General features: G+C 42.4%; 1 protein-coding gene across 2 annotated transcripts; it reads left to right on the top strand.

The window, feature by feature from the left end:
• Positions 1-698: 698 nt before the first annotated feature.
• PTGR1 (prostaglandin reductase 1) lies at positions 699-23,639 on the top strand. 2 transcript variants are annotated; one of them, XM_059657638.1, is made up of 10 exons: positions 699-810; positions 2,595-2,710; positions 4,620-4,665; positions 5,466-5,522; positions 8,322-8,489; positions 10,338-10,455; positions 13,230-13,385; positions 15,890-15,998; positions 20,081-20,196; positions 23,420-23,639. In XM_059657638.1, exons 2-10 carry the CDS (start codon positions 2,605-2,607, stop codon positions 23,528-23,530), a joined length of 987 nt encoding a protein of 328 aa, XP_059513621.1. In that variant the 5' UTR covers positions 699-810; positions 2,595-2,604; the 3' UTR covers positions 23,531-23,639. The 2 variants fall into 2 exon arrangements, with proteins under 2 accessions (XP_059513621.1, XP_059513622.1); XM_059657639.1 differs by lacking the exon at positions 699-810 and adding an exon at positions 2,095-2,242.
• Positions 23,640-24,968: the final 1,329 nt, after the last annotated feature.

Raw genomic sequence — 24,968 nt, 5'->3', positions numbered from 1 at the left:
TGGCCTGGCACTGACTTAGGGTCAGTGGGAGGTCAAAAGATTGCTGCTACTAGGTGCTAGCGTTCATCGAGGGTTACCACTGGCCTGTACTAGACTAAGCATTTTATATTTATTAACACATTTTATTCATTAAAAAGATATTTAATGTTCACTATAAAAAAATAGAAAAATCGGGGGCTTCCCTTTGCGTATCCCCCTCCCCCCCTTAGAACGCATCTGGAGTCTGAGAGAGGTCCTGTCACAGGCTGGGTGCGGTGGGGCCCTCAGTGGCAGGAATGCTCATTGCCACCTGAAAGCGTCTACAAAGGACACACAGAGGAGGGGGCCCTTGAATTGGCTCATCAGAGGTTAGCAAGTGTTCATCAGGCAAACCGGGACTGGCGGGCAGGGCACCTGGACGCGGGCGCCCACGGGGGTGGAAGCGTGGATGCTAGATAAGCTGCAGGGGTGAGGAGGAGCCTGGGGACCAGGCCAGCACTGGTCCAGACCCGGACTGTGGCCGCTCGGGACCCTGTCTTCGCACCTCCTTGCCCGAGGCCACGGCTCTTCCCACTTTCTGCCGCATCATTCTGCCACGTCCCCAGTTAGGGCACTGGTGCGGGTACAGCACGATCCGGGCAGGGCTCCAAAGGGAGGCGTTTACACACACACACACACACACACACACACACACACACACACACACCCTGTCACGATCGCCCCGCCCTGGGGCAGCCCCGCCCTCCCTCGAATGCTCTTTAAACCCAGGCGGGAGTGCTCTGTTGCGCAGTCACAGTCGCTGTCTCCGGGTAGTGGAACGTGCGGACTCTAGTAAGTAAAGACCCCCCCCCCGCGCCCCCATTCCGGCCGCGCTTTTTCCTCCTTTCCCCCCCTTTTTTCCTCCTGCTGAGTTTCTAGACACCCTGGGCGGAGCGTTTGCGCGTGGCTCTCCCCCTCCTTTGGCTGAATAACCTCCGGCCTTGCGCTCGGAGGAAGCGATGCAAGCTGTTCCGACGCCTCTGCGCCCTGCAAGTTCTTGGAGAGGGCGGAAAGGGGTGTTGGCTGGAGAGAGTTTCGGCTGCACCGCGTAGCTGCCTGCGACGGGTGTGGAAGGAGAGGAAAGGCAGGGGTCGGAGTTCCATTCCCGGGCACGGGTCTGAGCGGGGCGGGAGGTGGGAGCCTGGGGCGGGTGGGCCAGGCGCTCCCCTGGCCCCTCGGCTTGGGTCGGTGGGATGCTCGCTGAACTGCGCCGCGCCTCTGCGGCCAGGCCCTTTGCAAGGGAGGGGCTCCTGGACGGCGGCGAATTCAGAATTCTCAGCTGCTGCCGCCTGGGGAAAAGAAACCAGCAGGCACAGCAGGGCTGCGGATGGGGCGGGTCCGACCGCTGCTCTTGCAATGTGTCCCCTCCAGGCCACATGTGTCCCCGACCGGTGCTGGGGACAGCATGAAATCCCCAGCGGCTGCGGGCGGTTAGCGGCTGAGTCACAGATGCGGAAGGCGCGGTTCCCACGTGATGCAGGGCAAGTCCGAGCGGTGAAAACTATCTCTCGGTTTTGGATGGGAGCAAATTTAAATCCCAACAAATCCTTGATTTCCCGCTCGGTTTGCCCAAGAAAACTCGCGCCTGCAAATGGGGCGGAGCAGCAGCGCCGGCCGGTGCCGTTCAAATGTTCCTGAGCCTGTCTGAGAACGTGTTGCTCCATCTCTGAGATTTTCAACTGCTGTGCCGCAGGAATTTTTTTTAAAAAATGCAATACCTGACTATTGAGTCAAGGGCACTCACCTCTTTTCCCTTAGACTGTCAAATTTAAAAATGACAACAGCCAGGCCAGTGTGGTCCAGTGGTTGAGCTTGGACCTATGAGCCAGGAGGTCCTGGTTGGATTCCAGGTCAAAGTGCATGCCCAGTTGGGGGGGTTTGGGGGGGGGTTGTGTAGGAAGCAGCCGATTAATGATCTTCTCTTATTATTGACCTTTTTCTTTCTCTCTCCCTCTCCCTTGCTCTCTGAAGTCAATTTTTAAAAAAATGACAAACGCCATCCAGTGTGAATTGATCAAAATTATACCTCAGATCATCAAAAAATACATTTTTTTTTTGCTGTGTGCCACAGAGTTTGAACAATTAGTTTGTGTGCCAGGAGTTGAAAATCACTGCTCTATCCATTTGAAAGATGTGCATGGGCTTCTAGTCTGTTCTTTGTGTTTGACGATATTTCTTAGAATTCATTTCATGTGGGGCAAGAAACAGAGTATTTGCACACCAGGTAGGTGTTCCGTTCCCTGGCGGTGGCTGGGAAGCATTTCTGTGCCGGATTACATTTTTCCTGGCCTTGACAGTTTCCTGAGGAAGCCTCAGTTTGCTCTTCTGTACACTGTATGCTGTGAATGATAACAATGCCCATTCTCTAGGGAAGTTATGAAGATAAAATGAAATGATGAGTATGAAGTGCTGAGCACAGCAACAAAAACATAGTGAATACTAAAGAAGGGTGGTTGATACTCTATGATAATGATGAGAAGTAAGTGATGGGTAGACCCTGTTGTCTGGCCCCAGTGCAATGACTAGTGAACTACAATAATCCAGTCACTTTGTGACATTTGACTACTATGTTCTAGGAGTTTCAGGATGGTTCGTGCTAAGAGCTGGACCCTGAAGAAGCACTTTGAAGGCAACCCTACAAATAGTAACTTTGAGATGAAGACAGTAGAACTCCCACCCTTAAAAAATGGAGGTAAGTCATAGCGTATGATTTGAATGGAAAGAGACTGTATCAATCAAACTTTGCTGCATAACAAAATACCCCAAAACTTAGTAACTTCATACAACAGTCATTTATTAGCACACAATTCTGTGGCTTCAGTTCTCCCCTGTGTGGCCTTCCTAGCAAGCTAGTTTGAGCTCTTTATTTCCACGGTGGTCTCCTGAATCTAGAGCAGCAAGAATCAGCAAGCTGCAAGTACTTTTCAAACCTCTACTTGTGCCATGTTTGCTAATAAAGCTGTCAAAGCAAGTCACAGCCAAGCCCAGGTCAAGGAGAGGGAACAGACTTCTGATGAGGGGATTGGCAGAGAGGCCCTCACACAGAGATGGGAGGTATTCTCGGCCATTCTCAGTCTGCCACAGAGACTTTTTCAAAGTCCTCTGTGTGAAGCCTCCATCGATGTCATGTCGGAGGATCTCTCCCTCATCTTTCTTGGTAATTGACACGTGAGCTTGGGTGCATTATTCTTCATGACTTTGATCGATGGGAGGATTTCCTCTCTGGCCTGGTGAACCCTATGATGACAGTGGGGTCGACAGTCTGTGTGCAGAGCTCAGACTATCCCTGTGAGGAGACAAGGAGGTGAAAAAATCCTCATCCTTCATTGAGGAGCGTCCTGTCCACTTGGGGGAACTGAATGGTCAAGTCAAACCTAAGGGTATCTATGGGAGAGAAATGGCAACACACTTCATAACATGTTTGGAAATGAGCTTTGTAGAGCAGACTTTAAGGAGGGTCTTAATCGGTGTGTACAGGTAGGTAAGCTATGTGAAAAGGGCATGCAATCAAATAGTATGACAAAGTTATCTGTCCCATATAAATCGGGATAGCCAGGACTCAGCTTCAAAATTCCAGAGAATGTGTACCTAAGAGTCAGGCTAGCAACATACACATTCATATATACTAGTATATTGTTGTTGTTTATTTTTTTATTGATTTCAGAAAGGAAGGGAGAGTGAGAGAGAAATAGAAACATCAATGATGAGAAAGAATCATTGATTGGCTGCCTCCTGCATGCCCTACATTGGGGATCGAGAGTGCAACCCAGTCATGTGCCCTGACCGGGAATTGAACCGTGCCCTCCTAGTTCATAGGTGGACGCTCAACCACCTAGCCATGTTGGCTGGGCACAACATGCATATCTATATGAATAAAAGGGTAGTATGCTAATTAGACTGGGAGACCTTCCGGACAAAGCCATGGTGGTGGGGCCAAGGCAGAGGCAGTTAGGGGCAATCAGGCCAGGAGGGGAGGGCAGTTGGGGGTGATTAGGCCAGTGGGGGGGCAGTTGGAGGCGATCAGGCCGGCAGGGGGGGCAGTTGGGGGCGAGCAGGCTAGCAGGCAGAGTGGTTAGGGGCAATCAAGCAGGCAGGCAGGTGAGTGGTTAGGAGCCAGCAGTCCCAGATTTCAAGAAGGTGGGCTGAGGAACAACCCCCTCCCCCCCCACACACACAAATTTCGTGCACCAGGCCACTAGTTCTTTAATACTAACTGGAACTGGTAATGAAACCTTAGGTGAGTACTGCAACATAGTGGTTACAAATATGGCCCTGGGCAAGTTACTGAATCTAAACTTAAATAAAGTAGAAACAATAATTGTTGAGAATATCCTATGAAATAATACATGAAAAGCATGGAGTGCTGTGCAAATATCATGATGATGATGATGATGGTGATGATGACCACCACCATCGTCATCATCAACAACAACAACAATAGGCTGGGCCAAATGTGAGTCCTTCTTGGCTCTTCAATAGGAAGTACTTTAGAGAGGGCAGCCCTGAAGCTGAAATACGATCTGTGTTTATTTAGAATGTCAGAGACAACAAAGGCACCAAGCCTTTAGTTCTAATTGCCTATGGGATGCTTTCTTTTGTAGAGGTCCTGCTGGAAGCTTTGTTCCTCACTGTGGATCCTTACATGAGGTATTATTTTCCTCTTAAAAATCCTTATATTGTATGTTAGTCTCTATGCTAAAGTAGCTCATCTTGTAAAACAGCCAACTGATTTCAAAATAGTCATTTCCCCCTGATTCTCCTCGCGCAGTAAGAGTGATGGGATTTGTGGCGGGCAAAGGCCAGAGAAGCTTGGTGAGGAATTACCCTGGCCCCTTCATTTTACAGTTGCCTCCTATCTTAGTGTCCACAGTTTGCCTCTCATTGCTCGCCAGAGTTGCTTCCAGAAAAATTAAAAAAACAAAACAAAAACCAATCTCCAATTTGTCCATTTCACTACTGGCAAACAATTTGAGTAGAGGAAGATGCTAAGACTAAAATTGGATTTTCTTGCCTTCTATTTCCCTATGTTCTTGTAATTTGGGTAATCTGCAGCTGACTCAAACTGAGTACTCAGTAAATTCTCTGGGAGGGAAGAGAATAAAAGCCTTCATAGGTCACACCCTCCTCCATAATTTTTTGCCTAGGTAATCCATATAGTCATCTTTCCTTTAAATAATTTTTCTCCTAGTTGATGGATAGAGATGCAAAGCTAAGACACCAGCTGTGTGCTTGCAATTCAACTTGATTCCGACACTACCTACCGGAAGATAGTGTCAGATCCCACAGGTTAAAGGTTCAGTCCCACACGTCTGCCCATCCCCCTTTAGGCACCAATTGCAAGTCCAGGTTTCTGCGCACACTTCCCCAGTGGTTTTCCATTTGCCTTAAACTCGAGACAGTTTTTCCCAGATGCTCTTATGTATTAAGCATGGATTATTTTTTTCCAGATTGGCGGCCAAACAATTAAAGGAGGGTGATACGATGATGGGGCAGCAGGTGGCCAGGTAGATATTTCCATTATCCCAGTGTTTGGAAAATATGTCTCCCCTTTACCTTCTGCTAGGCCCTGTCTCTGTCCATTGCTCTCACAATTTCTTCAACTGTGTACCGGTAGTTCACTCATTGTTTGATCTTCAAAGCAACATGGGAATTGTTCTTTTCCTGACTAATGGGAAAGGAAGACAGGCTGTGAAATTGTCATCATTTCAACTTCACTTTGCTATACTTACTTTTATTTACTAAAAAAAAATTGTATTTGTCCAGTTCATAATTATTTTGTAGAAATTCAAATAAAACAAAAAATTTGTATCTTGGAAACTGACAGTTCCCCCATCATCCTCAGAGACGACTGTTGTGAATGTATTATTATTTCAAAATTTTTTTTGAGTACACATACTAATATCTATACTTTTTAAAAATGGGATTAAATGCCTTTCAGCAAATTGCCTTTCTCAATATGTTATCGATGTCCTTTGTTGGTAGTATATACATATACTACCCATCTTTTAATGGCTGTAATTTATGCCATTGTTATTTGCCAATGAACTAATCCACTACTGACAACCATTCCCAAATACAAGTAGTTCTGCAAGGAATAGGTATATGTGTGTCTGTGTATTCTTTGCCCACTTTGATGAATATTGTTTTACATTAAATTTCCAGAAGTGTAAGTTCTAGGTCAAAGGAGGTACGCATTTTTAATTTGAAGAGATGATGATAAATTGCTCTTCCAAATGATTGTATGAATATCCACTCCTATCAATATCATATTAATCACCCTGTGTCCTACATAACTATATGCCTATTGCTTACCATCAATCGTGGCAATTTGAGAAGAATATGTTGATAGTTCATGCCCAGTTTAATTTGCATTTCTTTCGTTATTAGTGATGTTGACATTCTTTTTGTAAATTAACGTAAATTTCTTCTGTGAATTATCTGTTTATATCCTTTGCCCTTCAGGTCTTTTCATCTCATCTGTTAGGAATATTACTTTTGCAAGTAGTTGGGTCTTTGTTTTTCTTTATCTTTCTTCTATATCCAATCATAGTTTAAACATTTTATGAGATACCATTATTGATATTTGTAATTATGGCTTCTTGGTTTTATTGCATGATGATAAAGGCATTCTTCTCACCAAATGGCTAAAAGATTTATCTTCTAGTATGTTATACTTTAATTTTTCACATTTAAATCTTTGAATTATTTTATTTTTATTTTGGAATAAGGACTGAAGTGTTTGCTTTATGTCCAAATGACTAGCCAGTTATACCATTTATTAAAATTTTATTTGGATTTTTATCGGGACTTCAGTAACTATAGATTTATTTAGTGAGAACTGCTATATTTATAATATTTCTCTCCAAGTACAAGTTATATCTCTTCATTTATCTATTTTTGTGTTATGGCTTATTAACAGTTTTCTTCATGTAGGTCTTACTCATTTCTTTCTAACAATCAAAGGAATGAACATGTACTTGTGTTTGCTGAGTTGCCAAAGTCTTTTCTTTTTTTTTTTACATAATACCCAGTAATGGAAATGTTGTTATAATACTCTCATACATTAAGTGTAAAAGCAAAAGTTGGCATAACCTTCTCAAAAGGAATTTGGCAATATCCAGCAACAGTTAATGTTTTAATACTCTTTACCCTAGTAATTCCATCTAGAGAAATACTGTCTAAGGAAATAACAAATTCTTATTTATGGATAGAAATTGAAATGTAATTTACATTAGGAAAAATACTGGAAATAGTCTAAATGTCTAATAATGGGGAAATAATTAAATTCATTATAGTTTTTGAAGGATTCTGACTAACATGAGAAAAAGTATAAGTTATATAGACTAATATAATGTTGAAAGAGAAAATTAGATTACAAAACACATAAAGTCACTTCAGTTATGTAAACACACATAATATATGCACATTAAAAAATATATCAAGATTGCCATAAAATACACCAAAATATTACAAGTTATCTTTGTTTCATAGGCTTAGAACTGATATTTTTATATGTTTTGAATTTTCTAAAAATAAATGTATGTTATATAACTTTATAATCTTGGGAGAGGGACAATAAAGAATGGTAGGAGTGGGAGATGATGGAAGAAAGGGAATCAACAAATCAGATAAAAAAAGGAGCGGCTTAGAGAGAGAGAGGTAAAAAGCCTGAGGACACCCTGGAAACCAATGGGGAAGAGTTTGAGGTGGCACAGTGTGAATACAGTAGAACGGTCTCATCACATAATGAATGAAGAGTGTCCACTGGATTTTGCCATCAGGGGGTTGCTGTGACCTTAGTGGCATAGTGGGGGTGTTGCATTGGGTTATCAAGTGAAAGGGAAGCAAAGAAGACAGAGGGAGGAGGTAGGGAGAAAATGGGATTGTAAAATAGCAGAGTTGAGCAGGCTTTTACGCGGAGGGCAAGGGACAGTAGGGAGGAAAGTGTTCAGATTCAGGAGAGAGGAAGGGCTCAGAAATGGAGGGTGACCCCTGAAGAACATAAGCAGCTGGTGTCCAGGGCACCGCGAGACAGAGGATGGACACCTCTTGCTTAGATAGAAGAGAAGTGGGTTAGGACAGGGACAGATGCTGGGCCAACTGAGAGCATCCATGTCTGATGGCCCCTATATTTTGTCCAGAAGAAGGAGAGACCAAAGGCTAAGAATTAAGCTGGAGACATGTGGGCGGAGTATTCATTCGTGGAATATCAACCTCCGTGCTCATCGTGTAGAGCCACACGGCATCCCCATCCTCTTCGAAGGCAAGAGGTTTCACATGTCCTGATGTGCTTTATCTTTCAGAGTTGTGGAAAGTAAAAACTCAGCCTTTCCCACAGGAACTGTAGTACTGGCTTCTTCAGGCTGGACGTCACACTCCATTTCTGATGGAAAAGACCTAGAGAAGATGCCGGAAGCGTGGCCAAGCACATTACCTCTGTCTTTGATGCTGGGAACACTCGGCATGACGGGGTGAGCTTTGTGCCTGTATGCCATTTGTCTGAGTGCCTGACACTCCGTATTTCCAAATGTTTTGTCCAGAACTTGGTCAATAAGAAGAGGCAAGGCATTAGAGCACTGGTTCTCAACCTTCTGTCCCTTTAAATACAGTTCCTCATGTTGTGACCCAACCATAAAATTATTTTCGTTGCTACTTCATAACTGTAATGTTGCTACTGTTACGAATCGTAATGGAAATATCTGATATGCAGGATGGTCTTAGGCGACCCCTGTGAAAGGGTCGTTCAACTGCCAAAGGGGTCGCGACCCACAGGTTGAGAACCGCTGCATTATCGGTTCACCTTTCTCCCTTCCTTCCTGCCTTTCTTCCTCTTCATTTCCCCTCATTTGCCCTCCCTCTTTCTTTTGAAAAACACTGGATTAAGGGAATATTAGTTAGATATTTGGGTCCTTGGATAAAGTGCTGCTTATGCCTTTCACTGCCTTCACTTCAGTGCTCAACTCTCATGGACATTAGAGTCAAGGCCGAGGAAGCTTAAGTTATGCCAAAATATAGTTTCTGGTTTGTTTGTTTTTTAAATAAATCACATTTTTAAATATTTTATTGATTTTTTTACAGAGAGGAAGGGAGAGGGATAGAGTTAGAAATTTTGATGAGAGAGAAACATCGATCAGCTGCCTTCTGCACACCCCCTACTGGGGATGTGCCCGCAATCAAGGTACATGCCCTTGACTGGAATTGAACGTGGGACCCTTCAGTCTGCAGGCTGACACTCTATTCACTGAGCCAAACCAGTTAGGGCTGTAGTTTCTGTTTTATATAGAAAAAACTTTACATGAATTTGTCTGAAATTTTGAAAGTGGCTTAACAGTCACCATAATGGGTATGGATTTCCTTGGCTCAGACTCAGGGGTGCAAAACATAACTCAAACTGTTTCTACTATTGCACTTTATTTCTATTTCAAGCCCTTATTTTGGCTGGTGTAGTAAAAGAAAACCTCAGTAAATTCAGTGATTTCTCTGGTCATTTCAGGTTTCAAGCTCAGCATTTCCTTTATCTTCTCCCTAGGGTTGATGCAAAGCTCCAAGGGCGAGTGCAAGTTCAGTGTCAGTAGAAGGGGGACAACAACTTCTTGAGCTTGATCTTTCTTAGTCTGAGGCTAGTCTCCTGCTCAAAGCGTAACTTTTCCCATTGTGTCTTCAACCACGTCTTCTTCCAAGCCAGCAATCCACGGAGGTGTGGTGGTTTCTTCACCTGCTCCCCATCAGTACTGCCTGAGCTGTATCTTTGCAAGCCTGGTGTTCTTTTCCTGCAAGCTAACTTTGACATCCTACTTGGGGTGAGATGAAGAAGTTTCAGAAGTTCTCCCATACTGCTTTGGAGCCATGGGAAACTCCAGGTGTTTCTCTCTGACCCTGTCATGCCTAGACACCTCATACCATTATATCTGCTCTGTGGCTATGGCACCGGGATGCCATGGAGACTTTCCCCATGAAGCTCTCCATCTCCCTAGGACTTAGATGCGAATGAGGCACAAGCTCTCTATACTTGGGTCACCAAAGTTTAAGGGGGACCTATCTTCTTTCACCCCCAAGACTTAACCTGGTGATAGACAGGATGCAGTCCCCCTTCCAGCCAACTCTCCATTCCCACCCTAGTCCCCTCATCTTTATTCCTGTTTGGAGTAAGGGGTAAGGAAAGAGGAGGTGGACCATTAGTGGATGGTAATATTCATTTCCTATTGTTTTATTTTACCTAGACCCCTGGCAGTCTAAGAAAGTCTTTGGGATATATCTGAAAATGAATTATATGGGAAAGCAACAAATTTATCCACATATCCTTAATTTTCTTTCCTCAGCCTAACAGCCTACTTTGGCCTACTCGACATCTGTAGTGCAAAAAGTGGAGAAACAGTCTTGGTTAATGCAGCAGCAGGAGCCGTGGGCTCTGTTGTGGGGCAGATAGCTAAGATCAAGGTAAGTGGCTTCCTCTAGGAGCAAATGCTCAGCACCCACAATGTGCACTGGGAATGCAGCAGTGAACACAACAGACCTTCCCTAGTCTCGGAGATGCAGTGGTTCTCAACCTTCCTAATGCTGCGACCCTTTAATACAGTTTCTCGTGTTGTGGTGACCCCCAACCATAAAATTATTTTCGTTGCTACTTCATAACTGTAATTTTGCTACTGTTATGAATCGTAATGTAAATATCTGATATGTAGGATGTATTTTTCAGGGGTCGCGACCCACAGGTTGAGAACCGCTGGTAGTGGATCTTGTTTAGAAGTTGAAGATTGGGAGTGAATGAGAAATGGGAGAATGAGGAAAAAATGAACATTATTACTTTTTTAAAATATATTTTTATTGATTTCAGAGAAGAGAGAGAGAGAAAAAAAATAAATGATGAAAGAGACCCACTGATTGGCTGCCTCCTGCATGCCCCCTACTGGGGATTGAGCCTGAAACCTGGGCATGTGCCCTGACCGGGAAATCTCCGGTGCAAGGGAAGATGCTCAACCAACTGAGCCACACCAGCCAGGCTTCTTTCATAGTGGCTGCTGAACATTTCTTGTTACAGCCTTACCTTCTCTCCTTATGATTGTCCCCAACAATAAAGGAGGATCGTGAGGTTAGCCAATCAAGATAGCCCACATGGCCCCATGGTGAAAGCTACTGCAGTCAGCCCAGAGCGGTGGGGCCAACTCCTAGGAGGTAGCTAGGGCATGGAAACATTGCTCTGATTTAGGCAGGAGTCTGTGTTCAAGAGATCTGAGGTGATGGTGGGCAGCAGGCAGCTCAGACATGGTCAGGATGTGTCACATGGAGGAATGTTGCAAGCTGATTTGGCTTAGCTGATCCTTTGCCAGAGGCTGGGGTGCAGAATCAGGACCTAGTTCCTGGGGAAAGAGTGAAGTAAAATACAGATGAATACAGGACTCTAACCAATAGCCAAGGATTCAGGGTGGTCCCCAGTGTTAATGGGAGCTTGGGCTACAAATAAGAAATGAAGCTACCTTAGAGGTTACAGGGAGAATTTATTTACAAGTAAGTAAAGACATAGGAATAGATACTGAATTTTATCAAATGTTATTTCAGCATTATCAGGTTAACTTAGCAGTTAATGAATTACATTAGTATTCCAGTATTGAATCATTCTAGCATTCCTGGAATAAGCTTTATTTACCTATGGAAATTATGGATTTGTACCTTGGAATTTTATTTGATCGCATTTTAAACAATTTTTGCATCTATCTTTATAGACGAGTTTGGTTTGAAGTTTTTTTGTTTTGTTCTGAACTTATCAATATTCAGCTTGGGTTATGCTAGACTTACAAAACAAATTAGTAATATTTCCAATAGTCAAATGTTAAATGTTTTCTTTAAACTGTAAGGCATGTTTATTTCAAAAATTTGATAGGACTTATCCCTAAACCTGTTCTTTTAGAAACCTCACTGGACACTGCCGTACTAAAAAGCTTAATCCTTAAAGGTGAGACAGAATTAGTTCTGCATTTTAGAGAAGTTACATTGCCTTGGTTCATAGTTTCCAGGGGCAAAGTACTAGAGACAAGAAGTCTAATTAGGAGGCCCTTACAAGAATTCAGATGGAAACTGTGATGCTATCAAAGGTAGAGATTAGAAGTCAGAGCCAGCTTTTAGGATATTTGGGGAAAAAGAATAAAACCTGGTGATTGGATGTGGATAGAAAGGATGAGAAACATCTGCATGAAAGAGGCATTGAGGTCATAAGTGTTGGTGAGATCATCCTGTGAGTTTAGAAGGCTAGGACAAAAGATAGAGGGTGGAGCTTTTGCAAGAGTTTTTGTCTTGAATCATGAAAAAATGGGAAAAGTATGTAGACAGCAGTCATTGTTTGTACAGATACATGTATGAACCCAAAGGTCTTTCCCTAACTGAAAGTGCATAATGGCTCATCTTCTGGTCTTCACGATCCATTCAGAATGTAAGAGAGCTTTCTGAAGAGCTACTCTCTATGTGCCAATATAGTATCCAGTCTCAGCCCAAATGTGCTTTGCAGATTAAGCAGCATCTAATCCAATGCTTTGGGCCAAATCAAACAATAAGGGGACAGTTACCAGGAGGGATACCTATGAAATGAGCGTCCGAGAACTGAGCCAAAATAATAGTTAAAGGACAACTGCACCAAGAGATAGCATGCAAGTCATTGCAAGGGAAGAGAAGCTTCAAAATAAAGAAACAAGAGAGGGCCTGGCCGGGATATCTCAGTGGTTGGGCATCGACCTATGACCAGGAGGTCATAGTTCAATTCCAAGCCAGGGCACATGCCCGGGTTTTAGGCTAGCTCTCAGTGTGGGGTATGCAGGAGGCAGCCGAATGATGATTCACTCTGATCATTGATGTTTCTATCTCCCTCTTCTTTCCTCTCCCTGGAATCAATAAAAAACATTAATTTTTAAAAAAAACCCACAAGAGAGACAAATGAATCTGTTGTCAAGCCGGCAGGTTGAAATGAACTGCAAACCACATAAACATAGAATCTATTGGGCAATCAGAGGCAAGCTGAAGTTATTCTTGGGTTGTAGGATGGTTCAGGGACTAATTTTACTTATAGGGCCTTTTGGCCCATCGTGGTATTCTCATATACATGGCTCAGCACCTCAGAAGGTGTTCTTGGGGAACCTGACCTTACTGGACTAGGAGGGAGGGTGGAGTTGGTCTGTGCTTGTGACTTATAAGTGATTTCCTTCCCCCGCCCCACCCCTACTTAGGGCTGCAAAGTTGTTGGAGCAGCAGGGTCTGATGATAAGGTTGCCTACATTAAAAAGCTTGGATTTGACGTTGCCTTTAACTACAAGACAATAAAGTCTTTGGAAGAAACGTTGAAAAAAGCTTCTCCTGACGGTTATGATTGTTATTTTGATAATGTAAGTACAAATTAGACTTAAAATCCAATTTACTAACAAAGTAACTATACAGGGAATATACTTCTGGAGTTTCCATCTAAAATTTATGACTAAAGCACGTATGACTTTTTAAACAAACAAACAAAACAAAAATAGCTTTATTGTGATATAATTCACCCACTTAAAATGTAGAATTTAATGGTTTTTAGTATATCCACAGAATTGTACAACTGTCACCACAATCAATTTTAGAACATTTTTATCACACTAAAAAAGAAATGCTGTACTTATTAACACTTCCACTTTCCCTCAAAAGTGGTCTTCTGTGACTGGCTTCTTACACTTAGCATGTTTTCTAGGTTCATCCATGTTGTAGCATGTATCAGTGATTCATTCCTTCTTATGGCCAAATAATATTCTATAGTATTGATATATCACATTTTATTTATCCATTCATCAGTTGATGGACATTTGTTATTTACACTTTTTGGCAGTTATATAAAGCCACTATGACCATTCATGTACAAGTTTTTGTGTGGATATGTTTTCATTTCTCTTGGATATACACCTACGAATGGAATTGCTGGGTCGTATGGTAACTTCATGCTTAACATTTTGAGGTACTGCACAATGGCTGCACTATTTTACATTCTTGCTAGCACCATATGAGGGTTCCAACATCCTCACCAACACTTATGATACATCATTTTGATTAGGGCTAATCTGGTGGGTCTGAAGTGATAATTTCATTGTGGTTTTGATTTGCATTTCTTTCATAGCTAACATTGATCATCTTTTCATGTGCTTATTAGCCATTTGTATATCTTCTTTGGAGAAATGTCTGTTCAAATCCTTTGCCCATTTTTCAATTGGGCTATTCGTTGAGGTGTAAGGCTTCTTTATACATTCTGGATATAAATCCCTGTATCAGATATAGTCAGTTCTTGGTATTTCTGGTAGTTATGGTCTATAAAGTCACCACAAACACTGAACCATTCATTGCTCCTGGAAAAGTATGTACATATATGCGCGTATCTCACATAGATTACAATCTTATTTCCTAAAAACAACTCTTCCAATAGCTTCCATTTTCTTTATTTTACAATAGGGAATAGGAGATTCAGAGAAATGTTAAGTAACTTGCCTGAGGCTGCCCCACTAATCCTCCCAAAGTTGGAGTTCATACCCCATCCAAACGGCTCAGGAGCAGAGCTTCTTGAATTGAACTGCACTGCCCCCTACTGTCTTCACCCGCAGATGATCTCTGTAAGAGAGCTGAGAAAAGAAGGCAGAGAGAGCCATGGCCTTGCTTGACCTTAGCTGGTAACTTTGCATCTCTTTCTCTGCTCTGCACGTGTCTGCAAATGACCAGGGCAAGCCCTGTGACTATTGAGTTGGAGGTTATAAATAAATTTTAGCAAGCAGTCCAGTTCACAAATATGGAATCCAGTTATAACGAGGATCCACTGTATATAGTTTGCAAATATTTTCTCCTATTCTGTTTATAAGTTGTTTTTCACTTTCTTTTTTTTTTTTTTAAATATATTTTATTGATTTTTTACAGAGCGGAAGGGAGAGAGATAGAGAGTTAGAAACATCGATGAGAGAGAAACATCGATCAGCTGCCTCCCGCACATCTCCTACTGGGGATGTGCCCACAACCCAGGTACATGCCCTTGACCGGAATCGAACCTGGGACCCTTCAGTCCGCAAGCTGAAGCTCTATCCACTGAGCCAAACCGGTTTCGGCGTTTTTCACTTTCTTGATGGTGTCTTTTAAAGCACAAAAGCTTTCCATTATTTTTTCTTTTGTCCCTTGGTGTCACGTCTAATGCTTTACCCTACCCAAGATCATGAACATTTACTCTTTTTGTTTGCTTCTAAGAGATGTATCGTTTTAGCTCTTACATTCAGGTCTAGGATGCATTTTAAGTTAATTTTTGAGTATGGTGTAAAGAAGGAGTCCAATTTCATTCTCTTCCATGGGGATATCCAGTTGTTCTACACCATTTGTTGAAAAGACTGTCTTGTCCCTCTGGAGTTGTTTTGGCACTCCTATCACGACCAATGGACCATAAATGTAAGGGTTTATTTTTTGGGCTTCAATTTAGTTCTATTGATCTACATTTCTTTTCTCATATTGTTTTGGTTAATATAGCTCTGTGGTAAGTTTTGAAAGTGAAAAATGTGAGTCTTCCCACATTGTTCTTTATATGGCATTTGAGTACTTTTCCAAACTTTTAGGTAGGGCAATGAGATTATTGAACTGAGCAGAGAACCTCACAATATAGAAGAATGCAATTTATAAGTTATATAATGTATGTTCCTTTAATAAAATGGAAATGCCCAGTTCCTATTGTCTTTTTCCAAATGCAGTTTTCTTCGCTACTGTGCTAATTCAGTCAGTTTCGTTATTGTTAAACAAGTGATGTGAAATGATGATTTTAAATGAATGATTTTCCTGAATCTTCTAGTGTTTAGATTAAGGTTGTTATTTTTTGTTTCTTTGTTTTTGTCCTGTTTAGGTAGGTGGAGAATTTTCAAACATTGTTATCCCCCAAATGAAGAAATTTGGAAGAATTGCTATATGTGGGGCCATCTCTACATACAATAGTACTCGCCCACTTCCCCCAGGTAATGAGCTTATGCACATGGTCAAAGCTGTAGGAAGACTAGACAAGGAGAAGATTCACATATATGGCATCGGATATTAATAAGATGTTAGTGACTATCAAAATATTTAAAAGACTTTGTGGTATTCTTGATGAAATAGTATTTATCAGCTAACATAGAGAAATAACAGGATCTGAACATATGGAACAAACATTATTATTATTATTATTATTATTGTTAAATATATTTTTATTGATTTCAGAGAGGAAGGTAGAAGGAGAGATAGAAGCATCAATGATGAGAGAGAATCATTGATTGGCTGCCTCCTGCACACCCTCTACTGGGGATGGAGCCGGCAACCCGGGCATATGTTCTGACCAGGAATTGACCGTGACCTCCTTGTTCATAGATTGACAGTCACTGAACCACGCCAGCCGGGCCAAACACATGTTATTAAAAGTTTTAGTTTTTACCTACTTCCTGAAAAAATGTAAAAAGACAGCTATGATTTTGGGTGGTAAAATGTCAGGGTTCTTCAGGATCTTCAGGATATTGCTGGAGGTGTGGGTATGGGTAGAAGGTGACTTGAGGTGGGTGAAGGGGAAAACAGGTTGCCATTTCCTTCAGACAGTCGTGGGCAGTGCTTCCTAGAGCAGCCGGCCACCCTGGCCTCACCAAACTGACAATTTCCTCTAAAAGGCAAAGGAGCATGCATGTCCCTCCCTCCATTCCTTGATGGTCCACGTTTAGTTTCTCCTGTGCCCTGCCATGCCTTCCGTCCCCCACTTCCTCACTCTCTTATGCTGAGAGAGCCCCTCCCACCTCCATGCCTATAAAGGTCTACAAATAGTGTCAATTAGAGAACTGGATTCATTAGGTCCCCATCTCTGAGAGACGTTGTACAGGCCTCCCATTTTACGCATGGGGAGATAAATGGCTGAGAGGACCAGAGACTCCTCAAATCCTATTATCAACACACTCAAAACAAAGACAGGTTTTCTGAACAATGCATATACAGCATCCTTTTCTGCTACAACAATTCTGTGTTGTTGGTGAGATTACAGGTTTACTGTGGTCAAAACAAAAGGAGAAAGAACAAGAAAGAATCTTCTAGATTATCATCATGATCTACGCAACCATACATAAACATTCTATGATAGGCTTGACTCCTTCCTGGGAATGAAACCTTACAGCTTTGCTAGTTAACAACATGCAACTTGCCCTGAGACAGGTGGGCGAGAGTGAAAGGGGCCGTGGAAGGACAACCTATATATTCCCTCTTGAGCTGTGAAAAATCAAAGACACTACCTTCTCCAAGAAGGAAACTCCAGGTTCACTTGGCAGTCTTATTGGTAGGGACCTTTCCCCCCCTATATTTTCCTAATTGATGCTTAGCTAGAATCATGAGACATCTGCCCGCCAACTGAGCAAAGCTTCAGGATGTCTTTCTTGACCACAGTCCAGATTGTCCAATTAGGACTCACAGGTGGGGAATGTCCAGCCTGAGAAATCATTTGGTCTGGCCCTGCCAAGGCATTAGGGATGAGTTAATTAAATGTTTGCCCAAAGATAGCAGGCTAATTTTTAAATTGGCAATTGTTTATGGCCCACAGATGATGTTATAAATATCCAAATGGCCCTTGGCAGAAAAGAGTTTCCCCACCTTGATAGGTGTAGCCAAATATTTTGGATAGAGTAACTTGATTTAGTTCTTTTTTGCAATTACTCTTTGGAAGTTCAGCTGTTCAAATAGGTCTTTGAGATGTTAGCTGGCCTTGTCCATTCCATTTTAATCAGATGGGATTCTGCCCTGCTTCTGATTTTCAGAAATTCTAACCTATTTCACTATTAAGATAGCTCAGAGGCAAGTAACTGTTTCCCCTAACTTTAAACTTTTTTTTTTTATCATTACCCAAGGATATTTTTTTCCCATTGATTTTTTAGAAAGTGAGTGGAAGGAAGAGAGGGGAGGGGAGGAGAGAGATAAATATCGATGTGAGAGAAACACATCAATTGGTTGCCTCCTGCTTGCACCCCAACCAGAGCCAGGAATGGAACCTGCAACCAAGGTACATGCCCAGAATCAAACCCAAGACCCTTTGGTCTACGGCTGACATTCTCACCACTGAGCAAACCAGCCAGGGCTATTTTCCGCCAACTTTAATGCCACATTTGTTGCCACATTTATTTTTTGTTCTCAATAAAGAAACCCACATTCCCACCAGAGTGGACAAGCTCAGAAATGGTATTTCATCCTCTTCCAAATGAGGATGCCAATCCATAACCCAAAAAGAATTATAGTTGGTGTGGGTCTTTTGAAGAAGCACCCTTTCTGTGACATCAATCTAGAATTTGGGTGTATCACTCTCTTATGTCACCCTGGTGTCTCGCTCATTTTGCATCTGTTTCTTTTAGTTCAGGATGAAGCCTTATTTTTTCTGACTGCTAATATTACTTTCTTCAAAGTAGTAAGTGGGAACTTTTAAGCTTGAGTAATGGCAGTTATCAAAGATGCTGAAATAGACTGTCGCTTCTAACTGAACCTGACTTCCTGGAACTTGTAAGACTATACTCAGGTGTCATTCCCTCAGTGTCTGGTCACTTAAGATCCTTGGGAAAAGAAACCAGGCAATCATACAACCTTTGCTCTCTCACACAGAACAGTACTATCTTACAGGCAGCAGGGTAGCCTTGTGCTTTTTCTAGACCAGTGGTCGGCAAACTCATTTGTCAACAGAGCCAAATATCAACAGTACAACGATTGAATTTCTTTTGAGAGCCAAATTTTTTTAAACTTAAACTATATAGGTAGGTACATTGTTATTAACTTAATTAGGGTACTCCTAAGGCTTAGGAAGAGCCACACTCAAGGGGCCAAAGAGCCGCATGTGGCTCGCGAGCCGCAGTTTGCCGGCCACAGTTCTAGACTGGTGGTTCTCAAAGTGTGAGCCCAGGACCAGCAGCATCACCGTCTCCTGGGAACGTATTAGAAATACAAATTCTTGGCGCCTACTCCATAGCCACAATCAGAAGTTGGGGGAGGGACCCAGCAATTTGACAAGCCCTGCACCTGATTCTGATACACACCGAAGTGTGAGACCCCACTGTTCAGGCTAACTCTTGGTTCCTGAAATGGCGGGGACAAAGGCAGGCATGGGAGCTGTTGAGCCTCTCTATCTCTTTTGTTGGCTCTTAGTCCAGGGGTGGACACTAGTTGTTTTGCATCTCCTCTGAGTACAGAACAGAAGGAGATGGCTTTATGCCATAGAATGACTGCATTAAGCCACCAAGAAGAACCGCTAAGTACTGGGAATGTGAGGGTATTCATTCTTGAGTGGTGCAGAAATGTGTCCATCTTCAGGACCTCTTTCTATTCTATAGAACTGTTTGGGAAGTTTGAGGTGGGCCTTGCTTCTGGCACGTCCAGAATGACCATTCTCTGGCTTCGTGACCTGTGCGAGGACTCCACGTGTGTTTCCTATTGCTGCTGTAACAAATGACCACAAACTTGGTGGCTTAAACCAACACACATTTATTGTCTTATAGTTCTGGAGGTCAGAAGTCTAACATGAGTCAGCAGGGCTGTGTTCCCTCTGAAGGCTCCAGAAGAGAGTCTGTTTCTTTGCCTTTTCTAGCTCTAGAGGCTGCCTGCATTTCCTGGCTCCTGGCCCCTTCCTCCATCTTCAAAGCCAACAGCCTAAAATCATCACAATCTCTCTTTCTCTCTGATCTCTGCTTCCATCATCACATTTTTTCCAGGACTTTGACTTTTTTTCATCCTCCTTTCCCTTATAAGGACCCTTGTGCTTATTCTGGGCCCACCTATATGCTACCCCAAAATTCCCCCACCTCAAGTTCTTAATCAGATCTGCAAAGTCCCTTTTGCTCTGTAAGGTAACATCTTCACAGGGTTCTGGGAATTAGGATGTGGACATCTCGGGGCCATTATTCTGCCTACCACAGAGTTGACTGGTGGGCAGCCCTGTGGATCAGAAAAGAGTGAAGGCAATGGAAGGGGGATCAGTAAGATAACAGTCAGTACTTGTTTTCACCATGGCCACCTCCCTGGACCCTGTCGCCCCAATGTGCCCTTTTCTTCACAGGTCCCTCCCCAGGGGCCATTATCTATCAGGAACTCCGCATGGAAGGGTTCCTCGTCAGCCGCTGGAAAAATGACCACCAGAAGGCTCTGAACGAATTGATGAAATGGGTCTCAGAGGTAAGGGGCTCCAGAGCCACTCCCTCCAATTGTACACCAGATCCCATTCCCCTGTGATGCTGTGGATACATCTTCACATACATCTCACTGCTCCCTATTTCATAGCAAAATACCCACAAGTGTTGTCTGCAGTTCCTCTCTTTCCGTTCTTTCTTAGATCCACACATCAGGCTTTTGCACTGCTCACTGGGCCTCTTTTCTTCTCTGTCCATCCCTTAGTTAGCTCATCCAGGCTCGTGGTTTTTTGTTTGTTTGTTTTTTGTGGGTTTTTGTTGTTGTTGTTAATCATTACCTGAGGATATTTTCCCATTGATTTTCCCATTGAGGATATTTTCCCGTCTCCCACCATGAGAATATAACCTCTATGCAGAGAGTGGAAGGGAGAGAAAGAGACAGAGAGAGAAACATCAATGTGAGAGAGACACAGGACTGGTTGCCTTTGTCTTCACACATGCCCCAACTAGAGCCAGGGATGGAGCCTGCAACTAAGGTATATGCCCTTGACCAGAATCGACGCTTTCCTCCAAGCCAAACCGGCTAGAGCCAGGCTCACGGTTTTACATGTAGGTAGGCTGACAGTTCCTGAATGTCTGTCTCCTACCTGCACCTCTCCCAAGCTCTAGACTGCTTGACAGCTGCACTTGAATGTGGGATACACACCTTCGACTTAACATGTCGAAAACGAGCTATGTTTTGATCTTTCCTGCCAAACCTGCCCCCTTGATAGACCTCACCATCTCAGTTATGGCAGTTTTACCCTGCCAGTTGCTCAGTCCAAAAACCTTGAAATCATCTTTGATTCCTTTCTTTCTCTCATTCATATCCATGTCTAACCTGTTGGAAAATTCTGGTGGCTCACCAGAATGCATACATACAGAATCTGACCACACCTCCCACCTCCTTTGCTACCGCCCTGGTCCAGGCCACCACTTGTCTAGGATGTTGTGTCAGCTTCCATCTGGTGTCCCACCTTTGTGCCCTTACAGACAATTCCCAACACAGCAGCCAGAGTGATCTTTTAAAGCACAAATCAAGCCATGTCATTCTTATGCTCAAACCTTTGCAGAAGGCCCCATTTCACTTAGAATAAAACTTACAAGGCTATCAGCCATCTAGCCCCCATTACCTCTCTAATTTCATTTCTTAGTGTTTCCTCACTTTGCTCATCTACGCAATCCCTCCCCTTACCTCTCTAACCCTCTGTAACTGCTCAATTCTCGCACCTCCTTTAAGTCTTTGCTAAAAACTGCCTTCTGAATGAACTTTTACAGTGACCCTATTTTAAATTGTAATCCCCCTTCATTCTTGCGCCTCCTTTTCGTTTACCCATACAATTATCATCTTTCAATGTGACTTATATTACAATTCACTTCTTTAATTATTGCCCGTCTCCCACCATGAGAATATAACCTCTATGCAGGCAGCATTGTTCATGCATTTTGTTTGCTGATGTATCCTTAGCACCTAGAGTGTCTGCATCAATGTAGGCATTAGATGAATATTGCCGAATGGACGAGGGGCATATATTTGTGCCATAGCTCTCCAGGTCCTACAGTAGAGCCTTCTGACAGCCATGCCTTTAGACGAGGAAGAAGCCAGCCAATCCTTGTCCTGTGCTGTGATCATTTTCCCGCCATGTAGAATGTTAGTCAATAGAGATCTGAATAAACAAGGTACATTATTTTACTTTTTAGAGGGAGACAGTGCTATCACACTTTCTAATTCCTGGCTTTACGATCATCTCCCAATTCAAAGAAGTAAACTGCTTCTCTGGCAACCATTGGAGGTTGGCATTTTTCCCAGCTAACACTTGTAGTGCTGGGCTGGGCTCATTCCAGGAAGCTGGGAAGTGTGGAATTATTTTTAAGTTCCCCGTGTGTAGCCGCTTTATCCCTGTTGGTGAAATTGAATCTAGCGCTACCTCAGTCACAGCTGACAGCAAGAAACCACCGTGCTGATGCCCCTAATGCAACCCTCTAACAAAGTGAACCTAATTATAGTTTTAAGTAACTAGTGAATTAGCCTAATTTCTCATCTACATTTTTTCCTCATCCCCTTTTTAAAATATTTTATTTTAGAATAATTTTAGATTTACAGAAAAATCAGAGTTCCCATATAACCTATTATTAACATTTAATATTAGTATTCATCCTCTACTTTTAACATTTATTTATTTATTTAAATATATTTCCATCTGTTTCAGAGAGGGAGAGGGAGAGAGAACCATCGATCAGCTGCCTCCTGCACACCCCCTACCGGGGATCGAGCCGCAACCCAGGCATATGTCCCTGACCAGAATCAAACCCGTGACCCCTCAGTCCGCAGGCTGACGCTCTCTCCACCGAGCCAAGCCGGCCAGGGCTACTTTCAACCTTTAAACCAGATTATAGCTTTCAACTCTTTCCAGGTTCTTTGCCTCTTCAAGAGCAGGAATGAGCTTGGACTTTCTAGTCAAGGGTGCAATTCCCAGTTTTCCTACTTAATAGTTGAGTGACCTCAAGCAAATGGTCCCTCCGTAAGTCCATAAAGGGTGCTACACTATCACTGGAATACATTAGGGTAAAAATGGTATCAGTAACTCAGGTCTCTACATAAGACCCCTTAAAAAATCTTAAAAATGTGAATTAATCCCACTCAGTAACCTGTGTCTTGTAGGAGAAAGAATGAAAATCCTTCCTCACTAAATGAACCCTTCCCTCCCAGATTCCTAAATGAATGTTAAGCACACATTAACAGAACCTTGGCTTGAAGAGAAGACAGATCATCAAGGTGCCATGGTACTTACATTTCCTGAACAGGCTCTGCCTCCTCAGGGTTCAAAGAAAAGCATTGAGGCTATGTCCTAGGAAGGATGAGCGCAGATCACACCCTAAAGGGTGCGCCTTTCTCCAGCTACTTTCACCTCTTCTGAGATCATTACATTATAAAACTTTTCATATAACTTACTTAGAGATTGCTTAAGCACTTCCTTGTGACATTTCTCCTATTGCTGGGCTGTGATCTGGTGCCTGTTATGAAGTTCCTATTGTACTTTGCAATCTGTCACATGCACTGTGTGTGTGGATCGTGCCCCAAGGGGACGCAAGTTCACAGAGCGGAGGGGTTTCCAGCTGTCGTTCCCAGGGTCCTGTGATGTACCTGATAAATCTGTTGCTACAATGAGAAGAGTATATCATTTAGAATATGATATTAACCTATTACATTTGTTGTTGTTTTGATGCAGGGTAAAATCCAGTACGAGGAATACGTCACTGAAGGATTTGAGAACATGCCAGCTGCATTTATGGGAATGCTGAAAGGAGATAATTTGGGGAAAACAATAGTGAAAGCATGAAAAAAAATGACACATAGAACCTAGGAATCATTTGATTACATAATTTCTTTTTAACCATTTAGTAAAAATGTATGCTGCCCTCTTTAATAAATAGTGGTTGTTGCCCTAACTGGTTTGGCTTGGTGGATAGAGCGTCGGCCTGCCGACTCAAGGGTCCCAGGTTCGATTCTGGTCAAGGGCATGTACCTTGGTTGCGGGCACATACCCAGTAGGGAGTGTGCAGGAGGCAGCTGATCGATGTTTCTCTCATTGGTGTTTCTAACTCTCTATCCCTCTCCCTTCCTCTCTGTAAAAAAATCAATAAAATATATATATAAAAAAAGTGTTGTGATGAGTTTGATCTACCTAATAAAGTACATGTAAATAGTATGTGATTAGCAATAGAGAATGGACATTTCATAGTGAACAGCAGCCAGTCACCTCACATCAGATAATGCTCCAGTTCTTGCTTTCCCTGCTTCAGGGACCTTGGAGGTGATATGTTCGAGATGGCCTCGCTACAAATATTGGAAAGCAATAAATGTTGGAAGGCTGCCAAGGAAATAAGCTTTTATTGAATTAAGCTACTTTGATTTTGAGGATCTCTGTGGCTAGCATTGCTTACCCGAACTCTGTACTGTCCAATATGGTAGCCATTTAAGACTACTGAGAACTGGAAATACGGATAGCACTACATTTCAAGATTTTAAAAAACAACAACAAAGCACAGTTAATATTTCTCCATTAAACACAACTTTATTGTTTTGGTAGAACTACAATTCATTGTAACTTGTGTAGCATAGGACATGACTGTTGTATTGTAATACTTGTACAGGAATGTGCATTATTTCTAGCATTACAGATAAACACTTCACCATCTAGTCAGTAGTCACAGACAGATTCAGTTCAGATAACTGTTTTCTATGCACTGAAGTAACATCACAATGTCTTTACGTGCGTATTTTACGTACACAGCACAAGTTAAGGTACACCTATGCAGACAGCACAAGTTTTAGCAATACTGATGTAAATCATAATTGTAAACTGAGACACTTACTACTTTAATTATAATTGTTTTCTAGGTTAAAAATACAGAAAAATATTTAATTTTTAAATGAAGGCAGATTACTAGGCAGAATTCAGTGCAATACAGAAGCTAGTACTACAACTAGTACAGTAAAAAAAGAGTGGAAGAGGGCATAGTACACATTCAATGATGAAAGGCAACTGCAATTTACTGCAGGCATAGCAAATGGAAAAGCTATTTGTTGTATACCAAAGTGCTAAAGATACCACACTAGACAATATTTAAGACAATACCTAATATTAGTCACTTTTCAGCAACAATCTAGTGAGTTCGATAAGTACACTCCTAAGTCAAAAAAGAAGCCAAGAAATTAGTCATAGGAGATGAGAACTAAATTTCCAACAAAATATTAAACAAATTTTTAACAGGATT

This window comes from Myotis daubentonii, chromosome 11 (genome assembly GCF_963259705.1).
Source record: "Myotis daubentonii chromosome 11, mMyoDau2.1, whole genome shotgun sequence".
Lineage (NCBI taxonomy): Eukaryota > Metazoa > Chordata > Mammalia > Chiroptera > Vespertilionidae > Myotis > Myotis daubentonii.
This window is presented reverse-complemented; position numbering and strand designations above follow the sequence as displayed.